The 13,252-nt window shown below is 32.6% G+C and overlaps 1 protein-coding gene across 1 annotated transcript; it reads right to left on the bottom strand.

Annotated features, from left to right (window-relative positions):
- Nucleotides 1-2,167: 2,167 nt before the first annotated feature.
- LOC112508009 (late embryogenesis abundant protein M17-like) lies at nucleotides 2,168-2,723 on the bottom strand. Its single transcript, XM_025112787.1, has 2 exons — nucleotides 2,575-2,723; nucleotides 2,168-2,483 (listed from the first exon to the last, which is right to left on the bottom strand). The coding sequence occupies exons 1-2, from the start codon at nucleotides 2,672-2,674 to the stop codon at nucleotides 2,329-2,331; spliced, it is 255 nt and encodes an 84-aa protein (XP_024968555.1). The 5' UTR covers nucleotides 2,675-2,723; the 3' UTR covers nucleotides 2,168-2,328.
- Nucleotides 2,724-13,252: the final 10,529 nt, after the last annotated feature.

Here is a 13,252-nt window from a genome sequence, read left to right as displayed (position 1 = left end):
AGGAGAGAGAAAGAGATAAGTATGGATTTTTCTAAAAAAATACATTAATTTTTATTTAAAATAATGATAGTTATCTAATTAATAACATTAAGAAGTGTTCGGTTAGTGGTATGAAACAGTCATTAATAGGATTGAGTATATATAAAAAATTGTTTGGTTTCATAATATAACTGACTCATTCCCCTTCAAACCAAATTTTTATTCTTTGTTAATTTGGCACGAATGAAAATTCATTCACGTTCTCATTTCATGTCATTTTCAATTTCATTTTGCTTCTTGAAGCAAAACACCCCCTAATTATCTTAAATTAGTTGTTTAGAATGGATTTGAAGTTCTTAAATGATTAAATTCATATATATGACATACTTACAACGATGTTCATTTTTAGTGAGGTTTAAGTCCTTGACGTCCAGAAAAACTGGGATCTTACTAGTAATTAACATGGATAATGCTAGGCCAAAAGCACTTTGGTAACTAGTTAAATTAACTAATTTTAGTGTAAAGAATTATATTTCTTCTCTATTAGTGTAACAAAAGTTTAATTCTGTTTATTGCATAAAAAATTTAACTGGGAAGAGGTAAATCTTAGTGGAAGATCAAAATTCTCTTCATTAGAATATGAAGGAAATAGAGAAATTCAGGACAAGTGATTTTTATATAACGTAATTGATAACATTACAATAAAATCGGGTTTGTAGGACACTCTCAATTTTTAAGCGTCTTAATATACTTCTTTATAAGACTTAGTTTATAGGACCAAAAAAATAAAGCGTCTTAATATACCTCTTTATAAGACTTAGTTTATAGGACCAAAAAAATAAAGTGTCATATCTAAAGGTGTTATAATAAGTTTATATGACTTTTTTTTGATGTCGTAATAAGTTTTTTAGAACACTTTTAATATAAAACGTCTCATTAACAACTTTACATGACATTATTTGAAAAACTATCATATAAAAACAAATGTCCTATAAAAATTGAATTTATAGGACACTTTAATGCGACACTTTGTATTAAAAATGTTCTAAAAAACTTGTTAAGACGCCTAAAAGCGTCATATAAACTTATTACAACACCTTTAGATAAGACGCTTTATATTTTGTTCCTATAAATTAAGTCCTATAAAATGATCTATTGAGACATTTAGAGATTGAGGGTGTCCTATATAAACTCAGTTTTGTTGTAGCGTAACTTTGAAGCATGCATATACAAAAATATTATATATAACTCTAGTGATAGGGTTGATTCATTGGGTTGAATTATTTGATCAAGTCATTGTTTGTGAGAGAATAGATGCACACGAAACAAGTATCATAGGAATGGTTTTTTTTCATTAACCTGATCATATCTAATCTGTTATTTGAGCCGACTAATTCTAAGATGACCACCTGCTTTGCAGATAGTACTGAGTCACCGCATTTGAACCTCCGTGGCCACAAGGGCATTTTTATTCCTCCTTGGATTTATACGTGAGACCTCCTGATACTTTTGATCTTTAAAGCCAAGCTCAAACCAATCAAACACCACCTTAAAATTGTATCATAGGAATGTTTAGCAACCCTTTGAGAGAATAGATAGGAGGATCATAGGAATGAGTAAGATAGGGTGTGTTTAGCAACCCTTATTATTTTTTATGTTAAAAGAAAGGTTTGGAGAGGTTATTAGAAAGGGAAAAAAAAGCTATAATTAAGAACTCCAAAACACTTCATTTTTCTCCATTTAAAGGGCTTTTGGAATGTTCTATGTACTATCTCCTATCTTCTATTTCCTCAACTATATATCTTGTATCAGTCTTGAAACTAATAGTATGTGATTGTGTGTTCCTACTTGCTAATTAAAAGAATCCAGAAATCGAAAATCCAATTGCTTTTGTAGTTTGTTGCATCATCATCATCATGCATGTAATGTTTACAACCAACGGAAGGTTCGAACAAAGAGCTGTTGGAAACCCTTGATATAGGCCTATGCACATGGCCTGATGTCGATGTCTGCATTCGAAACCCTTTCATCTTTTTTGTCTTGTTTCAGTCGAAGCTTCTTGGGAAGGGAGAGCGGTTACAGATTTCCTTTATGACTCATCAATTCATGACATCTAAGAAACGAATTAATCATATACTGCCAAAAATAGAAAGATAGCACATACATTGAACAGTTGGATGTCGCAAAATATACTCCAAAAGGTGGAAAAAGATCCTATTTTCCACATTAAACTCTTATTTATAGCTCTATTACAACACCATGTATTGTTTTATTTATTTAGTGAATATATACCAAATACATGGATTTGTTATCGCAGCTAGCTACTGCAACTGCATGCGAATTTACTTATTAGGGTTTTTGAGGGTGAGCTTGTCTTTCCGCAAAGGCCTTGGCCTCTTCTGGCGAGGAGCAACATCTTGCACAACCTCCTCTATATCCATGATAACAGCATCCATGGCGACATCCCCATCCACCACCTCCACCATAAGCAGCTTCTTCGGGTTCTGCAATGGACAATTAAAATCGTGTCAACTTATAATGTTATTAAAAATGATTATTAGAAATGGAAGATCATAGAAGATATGATAGAGAGACTCTGCTCAGTGGTTGTCTCCTGCTGCGATGTCTCCACAGCCAAAGTGCATGAAACAAGAAGAAGAAGAAGTGCAAAAAGCAAGCACGAGTTGATCTTCATTTTAGTAGATTCAAAACGAGTACGTACGTTGATTGCTATGAAGATGGTGCATTTTCCTTGGCCCTCTATTTATACAAAACTTAATGCATGGTGTCACTTATCCATTAACGTATTCCGATGATTTTCTCAGTATAAAAGGTGGTATATAGTAGTAACGACGAGACATGATTCAAAAATGGTAACTTGAGAGTCAAAGTATTGAATATTTGGATTAGTTCCTGAAAAGAATGAGTGTGCAATTGAGAGTTAGGTGTATTGATGACGTAGTGGCAGGTGTCTAGATTGAATGACACATATGCATGGGAACTGAAGACTTCATCAAGTGTTTTGGTGACCACCATTTTTGGTGTTCTGTTCGTCATTATCGTCTCAATTTATCAATATTGCATACTCTTTTTTTTTTCTTTTTCTTTTGCTTGTAAGCTGTTGAAGTTTTACATACCATCCCATGGCACAACGATTGAAAAGCAGAAGCTGAACATGAATGGTAAACGGAATAAAATCTTTGTGTTTGTGTTCGTTTGTTTAGAAATCGGGTGTGTCCGTGTTCGTTTATGCTCGTTTGTTAACATGCAAATCGAACGTAAACGAACGAACATGAACGAACGGGCTAAACAAAAATAAACGAACATAAATGATATTAAACGAGCATAGACGATGAAAAGGTAAAAATTTCAAAATAAGACAAAATGATGATAAAATTTAAATCTAAATATTCTAAAAAGTTAAAACTAAAATAAATATTATTTGAATTCAAACTAAATAAATAAAAAATTTAATATATAAACGAACATAAATGAACGAATGAGACTCTTGTTAATGTTCGTTCGTTTAATTAAACGAATGAACAAAAAAAAATTAATGTTCGTTCATTTATTAAATAAAAGAACTTCCCACTGAACAGTTCACGAACGATTCGTTGAACGTTCTATTCTTTACAATCCTAATTATATTTGTTTTGATATATAGTATTAAATTGACGAACAGTACGTGTCATAGAGGGAGGTTCATTTGAAAACCTTAAATATCTTAAAGCCATCGAAACCATCTTTTTTGTAAGCATTCATGATGAATAACATGATAAAATATTGATAACGAATTAATGTTGTAAGAGACATTTATAATGGATAATATTCATCATAATTACTTATAAAATAAATAATTTTTGGATTAATTAAAGTTTCTAAATAGTGCTATAATATTCCTTGGTAATCAAATCCATGATCTTTAGTTAGAGGTAAAGATGAGGTACCATTTCTATCCAAAAATTAATGGTGTCAAAAAACATGCTTCCTTAGTGTTAAATAATTGATAAGTAATTAAAGAAGTCATTCTAGTCTTTAATACGGTTGAGATCGGCTTTTTGATTGGTCAATAATTACGTACGGCTTTAACTTATCAAAAATTACGTTTATACAAAAATTAAATAGAAAAGTCAATTTCGTAACTTTTACAAATACAGGGTCATATATGAACCTATTAATTCACATCTGAACTATATGTTGATATGTGAACTCGTGTAACTTACATATGAACTATTTTAACTGATTCACATATGAACCCGTATGAATCACATATATAAATCTATATGATTCACATATGAATCAATTAACTGATTCATATATGAACATGTGTGTTCATATATGAACCTGTTAAATAGTTCACATGTGAACTAATTAACGGGTTTACATATGAACATATAGTTCATAAGTGTATCACATGGGTTCATATATGAACTCATTTGTTGTCTATTTATAAAAATTACAAAACTAATTATTTTTCTTCTGCATACATAAAATATAGATAGATACATAGACATTTTAACTTGAGCCCACAACTTCTGAATCAACCGAAATCTAGTGAATGGCCTCCTGTGCTTTTTCATTTTCCTCTAGACATATTATATTTGTCTAATCACTAATTAATGTAAAATTGTGATAAAGGAGATATTACAAATACTAAATATTCAATAATTAAAAAACTAAATTCAAATGTTCTCAAATTTTATGTAATTAATAGTAATGTATGAATTTACTACTAGTTGTCTACCCGCGCAATGCGGCGGGAGCCGTGAATTTTAAAGATTTTGAAGTTTCACTGGTTTTATTAGAGAAGATTTAACGATGATATAAGTTACGCTTGATCTTACATATTAATACAAATTGAATAAATAAGAGTTATGGTTCAAATTACAGTCTATCGATGAAAAAAATTGTATGACAGTTTATAATCCAATATATTTAAAATTCAACATATTTAAACGACTCCACAAATGTATTCGATTTACACCAAGAGCAAAGAATCAAGAGATTGAAAGCGAGACCGAGAGTTCTAGAGCAATTAAATGGAAGATGAATGAATAACGCATGGTGAATATCATTTTGAATCTCACATTGGAGGATGAAGAGAAGACATAGAGGTATGAGAGAGTGAAGACATAAGTTAAAGATGTCAAAAGTATCTTGGAAACATGAAAAAAAGTAATAATGTGCATTGATAACTTGTATTATATGTTATTTTAGTTGTAGATTAAAAGATTTTAAGACTAAATGCATAAAGTAGTAGTACTTAATGCATTATAAGTTGTTTTTAAGACTTTTATATAAGACTTTGTGCATTAAAAATTATTTTTAAGACTTTTGACAAATCTGATTTATAAGATAGTATAAATTCATACAACCTGTAATTTAAACCCGACTTTTACAACTTCTAATTTGACCCATTATGCATGTTTATGTACGTTTTTAGAATATGCGTGTTAGGTGTTTACAATTTAAACCTGCTTTGCATGCCAAATGTATTTTTGGTACTTGGGGGAATGATATTTTTTTACAATAAAAATCAAAACAAAATTCATTATAAATTAATGTAATTTCCCCTTTAAAATATTAAAAATACTAATATTAATATTGGAATAGGTTTAATATCATACAATAATAACAAGGGCAAAAAACAAACTCAATTTTAAAAGGCTATGATTGAATCTGACTTTCTATCTTAATCCACCAATCCATGGATAGTGTGTGCATATGGCATACAAACCAGGTTTAAAGATAAAAGTACTTTACTAAGCCAAATCTTTTGGGAATAAGTCCTTCAATGGAACCAGCCAATGTAAAAATGGTTACAAGCAGGCAAAAAGTGCTGTAAACCTGTAGAACAATCAACCTGTTCTGCTGCACAATATACATTTCCACTGGGAAATATATAGTCAAGGGCCATAAGATGATTGATCCTGAAAAAGCCAAGACTTCATTGAAGTAAGGGAATAGCCATCCCTACTCCAATGGTCAATATCACATATGTACTTCTAAAACATAACCTAAGAGGATTCACTCTAAACTTGGGCAATATCAACACTTTCAAATTCCCGATATCACTTGTTAACGCGCTTTCTGGGAACTTTTCTGCATACCATCATTCCGCAATTGCAAATAATGTCTAACTATATATCTAACAACATGTATATGATGAAATTGATAAGGATTAAGGATCAATAAGCATGGAGATTAAGAGTTTTAAACGAGTAAAACCAAGGTCATGCAATACCTGATACCCTCCAACTAAGTGGAGAACAGTGCACGCATTACCAAAGTCTACGAGCCAGTAAGGTTCTTAAACTCCGAAACTAGTCAAGATATTCCCAGGAGTCAAATCTTCAAAGGCTGCGTAGCCAGAAGCTCCACACAGGGGGTAGAAAGAAGTAGTTATAAAGATTGCAATAGTAGATGCAAAAATAACAATTGTAGATGCAAAAATAACCGGGTAAGGGTTTGGTAAAAAGGCTCTTACCATATTCATCTGGTAAGATAATGTGACTTAGAAAGCGCTTAACCGGGTAAGTATTTGGTAAACAACCCCTTAACCTCAACATCCTTATGAAGGCTTAAAAATTGATAAGTTGCATTAATTAACATAAATAAAAAGATTGGGAGAACGGCTCCGTGTTTTAACAATCATGTTTTCAAGCTACGAGTACCTAATCCCAAAATCTTCATGTCCTAATCAAAGAATGGTAAAATGAAATTGTAAAACACGATGTAACAGTAACAATTCTAACCCTAGCAAGTTTGGTCGGGCGATGCAAGCAAACCAGACCTCTACCCCAATGAGCAGATCGTCCAATTTCTACAAAATGCTTGAAAGGTAAAATAGATATAAAGAACAACAAAGTGAAAAGGTCTGGATTCAGAATCATCAATAGGATAGGATACCCAAAGAAGTATGTGTCAGGTGCATAAGGTCTGGATTCAGAATCATCAGGCTAATCGCTCCAAATCAATGGTATGTCCAAATAAGGTAAAGAAGAGAGCCTAACCCTGAAAGCAGATTTGAACTGGCCAAACAAACAACAAACCCACAACTCTAACAACCAAAGTGTAAAAACAGCAATAAACCATAACATACAAAGAATACCGATAACATGCTAAATCAATGTTCTAACCATGTGGAAAACATAAGAAATGAAACTTGTTTCTAAGACTTACTTTAAGAAAAAAAGTTAAATTACCTTGATCCCACAAATGATATTATCACCTACATGGAAAGAACACCCATATTCAATTGTGTGATTGTAGGTCAACAAAGATAATAAATCAACAAACAAACTCGAGCCTCAAGCTTCTTAATAAAGCTCTACACCATGTCATAAACTCAGAGATCCTTATTTCTTGAAACAAAGGAAATGAAAATTAGCAGGAAAACTCATATATGACTATGAACCAGAGAGAGTACAATGGTTTAAATCAAAATAGACATGATCATGTGGTTCTGAACTTACTCAAATCCAACCACCTTAATCTGATCAAAACAAAAGGCCGATACAAAGCAGCAACTGCTGAAACCATAACATGATCATGTAGGAACATCTAAAGCAGACACCATCCTAGAATAATAAATATATATAAAGATTTTGAGATCTATAAACGAAAAATTAATAGCTCAAAATAGCAAAGCAATCCTATAAAATTTTTACTAACATAAATTGATAACCAACTAACAAAAGCCATAGAAGTAGAAGTTTCAAACCTGATACAACAGTACAGTGGTTCTAATCAGTTGTCCAAGTGGTTACGGGCTACCAATGAAGAGTTTATGTCTATGGATGCACAAATTGCACCAAAAGCAAGCGAATATGCAATCTAACCAGAAATTAGGAGTTACTGTTATCAAATCAAAAAATAGATTAGTGTGGTTTTATGCATGAACAATTATAAAACCAAAAAATGGTGGTTATAAAGAACCTAACCCTTAGGAATGATTAAAGGTCAATAAAACAACGAAATGAACAATTATAAAACCAAAAAATGATGGTTATAAAGAACACTAACCAAAAAATAGATTAGTGTGGTTTTATGCATGTAATTATTAGATTACAAGAAGCATATTGTTATCTATAACATAACAAAATCAAAATAAAATTCCAGAACAGTCCCATCAGGCCAATTAACTGTTATTGCAATGCAATTGATATCCTACAAAGTGTCTATTAGAAATTACATCTTAGATGCAACAAATGATTGTGAGCCTACTGCTCTTCTTGCTCGGGCAACCATTTGTCTTAAAGAAGTGGTAATATCCATGAGCATATGCCATCATGAGCATATGCCATCATAAGCCTTACATACCCTACTTCTAATTTGGGGAAAAGGGGTTCTAAATATTATAATCTCCTTCGCGACAATTTTAGTTGTCAATGTTGTAAATAGTGAAACTGAACTCTTGGTTATTTGGACAACAATGTTGGTTACATTAGATGTCAATCGAAATGTTAAACATTATGAGGTCATTGAAATTGGTAATCTGTTGTATAATTCTTCGGTGACTGAAACTTGCTTGCTTTCTGACACTGGATGAAGTTGAAATTGAACATTAAAGCAAGAATATTGTTATTTGGACTTAAATGTTGATTGGTGGGGTGAGTGTTGCTTGAGTTAAATCATACCATTAGTATATAATGTTGTTTCTTACTATAAGAACTATGAAAAATCACATAGTTGATAAAGTGATTCATGTTTCCTCTTTGACAGCAGAAACGAAAAATCCTAAGAAAAAACGTGCAAAAAACCAAAAATCAACTAACAAAAGCCATAGAAGAAGAGTTTTCAAACCTGATACAATAATACAATGGTTTTAATCAGTTGTCCAAGGGGCTATGGGCTACCAATGAAGAGTTTATGTCCGCAAATGCATGGTTAAACATTCCATTAGGGAGCCTGGTCTTGACTTTTCTATGTGTGGAAAGGAAGTAGTGTCGGAGCTTGGTTGCTGCAAGGTAGAGCGATAAGCTAAGCCGATAGAGCGTCTTGCCTTCGATAACTAATTACACCAAAAGTAAGCATATATGCAATCTAACCAGAAATTAGGAGTTACTATTATCAAACCAAAAAATAGATTAGTGTGGTTTTATGTAGGAAAAATTATAAAACCAAACAATGATAGTTATAAAGAACCCTAACCCTAACTACAAAGGGACAAGGGATGAAGTACACAACATGGATGTAAAAAGGAAGCGATTCAAGTAGAGGGGTGAATTACCTCAATTCCAGAAAAGGAGCGATTCAAGTAAATGTGCGATTGATTAAGAGTAGAGAAGTGGAGATTGATAGAGAAGTACATACCGATAGAACGAATGGAGAACTAACCTTGATAATCAGTGAATCGCTRCCTAAAATGGAGCGATTCCAGTCGATTCCAGAGGAGGAACGATTCAAGTGAGATTGATAGAACGAATATTGATAAAGTGATCAAGAATGTGAATCGTTACCTTGGGAGAAGAATCGTTGCCTGGKAGAAAGGAATTCACTGTCTTTGGGAGCCGGAAGTAATTTATGCATATTTTTGTAGTACTCTCTGCATTAATATTGGTTTTTAAGACTTTATGCATCTAAAGGTTATACCTTATGCATTTTAAGTTGTTTTTAAGATTTTTGTTAAAGGTAGTATAGATAGATAAAAGTATTTTGGTCATTTTGAATTTTAAGACTTTAAGACTTTTGCTAAATTTGCTTAATAAGATAGTATAGATAATTATATTTACTTGGTATATATGTTTCCTTTTGTGTTCTTAACTCAATCCTAATTTATTATATTTGACAATAAAATAAATAAATGTTTAACGATACAGCTTTAGATTGCATCAAAATTGAATGTATTTTGTTTCGGTTCTTATTTTATGAAACTTACGTTTAAAATCTTCATCTTGAGAAACGTAAAATCTCTCTAATTTAATTAGGGTGTGTATTGTACGAAAAATAAGACATAACCAAAGCTTGGAGTCATTTAGGTAAATGACCTTAAATGAGTTTTTAATTTAAATTCTTGACTTCCTGACTATATAAGAAAAAATGGGTTTATACACTCACGAGAAAGTCATAGATTTAATTAAAATCTCATTTAAGGTTATACTAGTTGTGTACCCGCGCAATGCGGTGGGAGCCGTGAATTTTAACGAATTTGAAGTTTCTCTGGTTTTATTAGAGAAGATTTAAGGATGATATAAGTTACACTTGTTCTTTACATATTAATACAATTTGAATAAATAAGAGTTATGGTTCCGATTACAGTCTATCGATGAAAAAAAATTGTATGACAGTTTAAAATCCAATATATTTAAAATCCAACATATTTAAACGACTCCACAAATGTGTTCAATTTACACCAAGATTAAAGAATCAAGAGATCGAGACCGAGACCGAGAGTGTTGGGATTTACACCAAGATTAAAGAATCAAGAGATCGAAAGCGAAACAGTTTAAAATCCAATATATTTAAAATTTAACATATAAAACAATCTATTATAACATTCAGACAATTTTGACTTCTATAACCCAATTTTGTTAGTGTTGGGATCTCGTGTCACCATAAAAAATTTGCGATATAGTGGGAAAATTTTTAAAAAAATTGCATCGCCCATATGAAATATAAGTTATTCAAATCCAAAGAGGAATAAAAATCATTTTGTGGCCACGGAGGTTTAAATGCGGTGACTCCAGCTATCTGCAAAACAGGTGATCGCCTTGAAATTAGTCGGCTCTCATTGCGGGTTGGATATTTAGGTTAATAAAAAAAATATCTTCTTTCCTCCGTGAGGCAAGGTGCATGTCTGTGATGGGTTTGGAATAGATGAGGACGAATTGAAGCAACTTGTACTATCTTTAGATAGTGGAATTTTCAAAAATTTGGATTGAAGTTTGAATTTGTTATGGAAATTCCAAAACCCTTTGAATTGAACTCCCAACCATACACCGGAGTAAATGCATGGCAGCCAACCATCTTTTCTCAAGCATGCATACTGCCTACTTCTTAGCCCTATATAAATGGCTAGCTGCTGACCCTACTTCTTAACAAACTATATCGATCCCAGTTGAAATATGAAGATCAAATCGTTTGTAGTTCTATGTGTTCTGTATGGCCTTCTTCTTCTGGTCTCATCGACTGCACAAGTCGAAACATCAGAAAATGAAAACAATGGTGAGTTTAATTATGAATTCTCCGTTGGATCGTTTTTATCATCTATTGGAAAGACCATGTATGTTCATAGCTTCTAATGATGTTTTCATGGACGCAGAGAACAAAGCTCCAGAAGAATATCATGTGACCAATGGATATGGTGGTGGTGGAGGCGGTTGGGGTGGATTCGGTGGTGGTGGATGGGGAGGACCTGGTGGTGGTGGTGGTTGGGGTGGATACAACGGAGGACCTGGTGGTGGCGGTTGGGGTTGGCGTGGTCATGGTCGTGGTGGTTGGGGAGGGGGTTGTAGATATGGGTGTTGTGGTAGATATTACAGTCGTGGAGGCTGTAGTTATTGTTGCCACTCCCTCACTGAGGCAATCGCCTTCAACGAACATGAAGCAACTCCTTGAGATGTTGCAAACCATGTATGGCTATAGATATATGCATGTCATATCTTAGAGAACACAGAATCATCCATGCATGATGTTTGCATGTTTGTATCTTATACATATGGCTAGTAGAATAATCTTTGTACGATGTGAAGTACGATGATAGTTAATAATATGAATAAATCGTGCGGGTTTCGTGATCTCTTTCTTTGTAAAAATAGTAAAAAGGGTTTTTGCAAATGTAACTTTTTGAAATATATGGTTATTTTGTGCAAGTTTATAAAAACAAGTTTATAAAAGCAAGATGACATCCATACATGTGTGTTCTTGGTTTTTTTTTGAATTTTGTAGCTAGTAATTGCCATCATTGAGGGTTATTAGTATTTTAATTAACAATTACATATATCTTACTGACTTCTCAATTGCATATACCAAAAGATTGTGCCATAAGAATTGCTACCTTTTTGTTCGATATTGAATTGACCTAGACGTCGAGATTTCATATACCAAAASAATTGTACATCGCTAGGAAGACTGGTCGTTATTCCATTTTCAATCTAGTTAATAGCTCTAGGCAACTTCCTTAACGGACTAAGACCCAAGAAAGTTTAGTTGATAGTTTTCGGGTGCGACCTCTGATCTTCCTTGCTCCTCAAGGAGAAAATCAGTACGTAGCCTTTAAGATAAGAGGCTAGCTCCGGCCTATCTTGGTTGGGACAACTAGCTTATTGGTCCACTGTCTCCCCTTTGAAATAAGCTAAGCAAGAACGCAAGAAAGCCTTCTCGCAAGCAAGCAAGAAGGAAGGCTTTTAAGATGGAAAGCCACTATTGATGTAAGTGTTCACAAACGCATACCGAAAGGGTACCAATGAAGCCAACCATTAATGACTAATTCGAAGACATTACATATCGAATCAAACCAAAAGTTTCAAATTAAGCAGCCATTTGCTAAATATCTACTGAGTAAGCTTTTATCGATATCACTTACCTTACCGATTGAGCTTGGTAAGGACCGAAAATCTTACCAAATAAGAGGTATATCAAGGACTCAGTGTCTCACCTGCTAAGTGAGAGAAAATACTCTTAACAAGTAATCATTTATTGAGTTGAATACAATTATCAACAATCTAGTTTGATCGTAGATAGTGTTACATGATAAGGTAAATGAGAATTAAGAATCCAATTTAAAGTAAAGATTTTTTATGTTATTTATAAGAATTAAATTAAATGTCGTGAAAATTGGAAAAAAGATTCGGTTTCAGTGTTATGTTTCCGGGATCTATCAAACCCCATTTATTCTTCCATTTCAAACCCCTATATCTCCGACAAATTTTTAATGTATTAGGTGATAGACTAAGAAGATGCCAGGGCTATTTTTGTCTTTTTGCTTTACTCTTACCGGCCCACCTTGACCGGCCGAATCATGTCCCATTCATGAATGCCTGTGTTTCTTTCAATTTCCACTAAGTTATTTAATTAAATTTTATTAAAGTATATATATTAGATCAATGTAATTTTAAATTATTTTTTATTAAAACATTTGATTTTAAAAAATCTACATATTATAGCAATACTAGGTTTTTATGTCAAAGTATTGTCCACATAAACTGTCTACGTATAACATATTGTTTACATGACATTTTTTATTACAACATTCTACTTTCAAAACATTTAACTTTACATATTGGTTAATAAATATAGTATATTAATTAAATAAATTGAAATTATTTATGAA

The sequence above is a fragment of the Cynara cardunculus genome, assembly GCF_001531365.2.
Source record: "Cynara cardunculus var. scolymus isolate 2C chromosome LG 2, CcrdV1, whole genome shotgun sequence".
In the NCBI taxonomy this organism is placed as follows: domain Eukaryota; kingdom Viridiplantae; phylum Streptophyta; class Magnoliopsida; order Asterales; family Asteraceae; genus Cynara; species Cynara cardunculus.
Note: the sequence above shows the minus strand (reverse complement) of the source record. Positions and strands in the feature narration are given on the sequence as shown.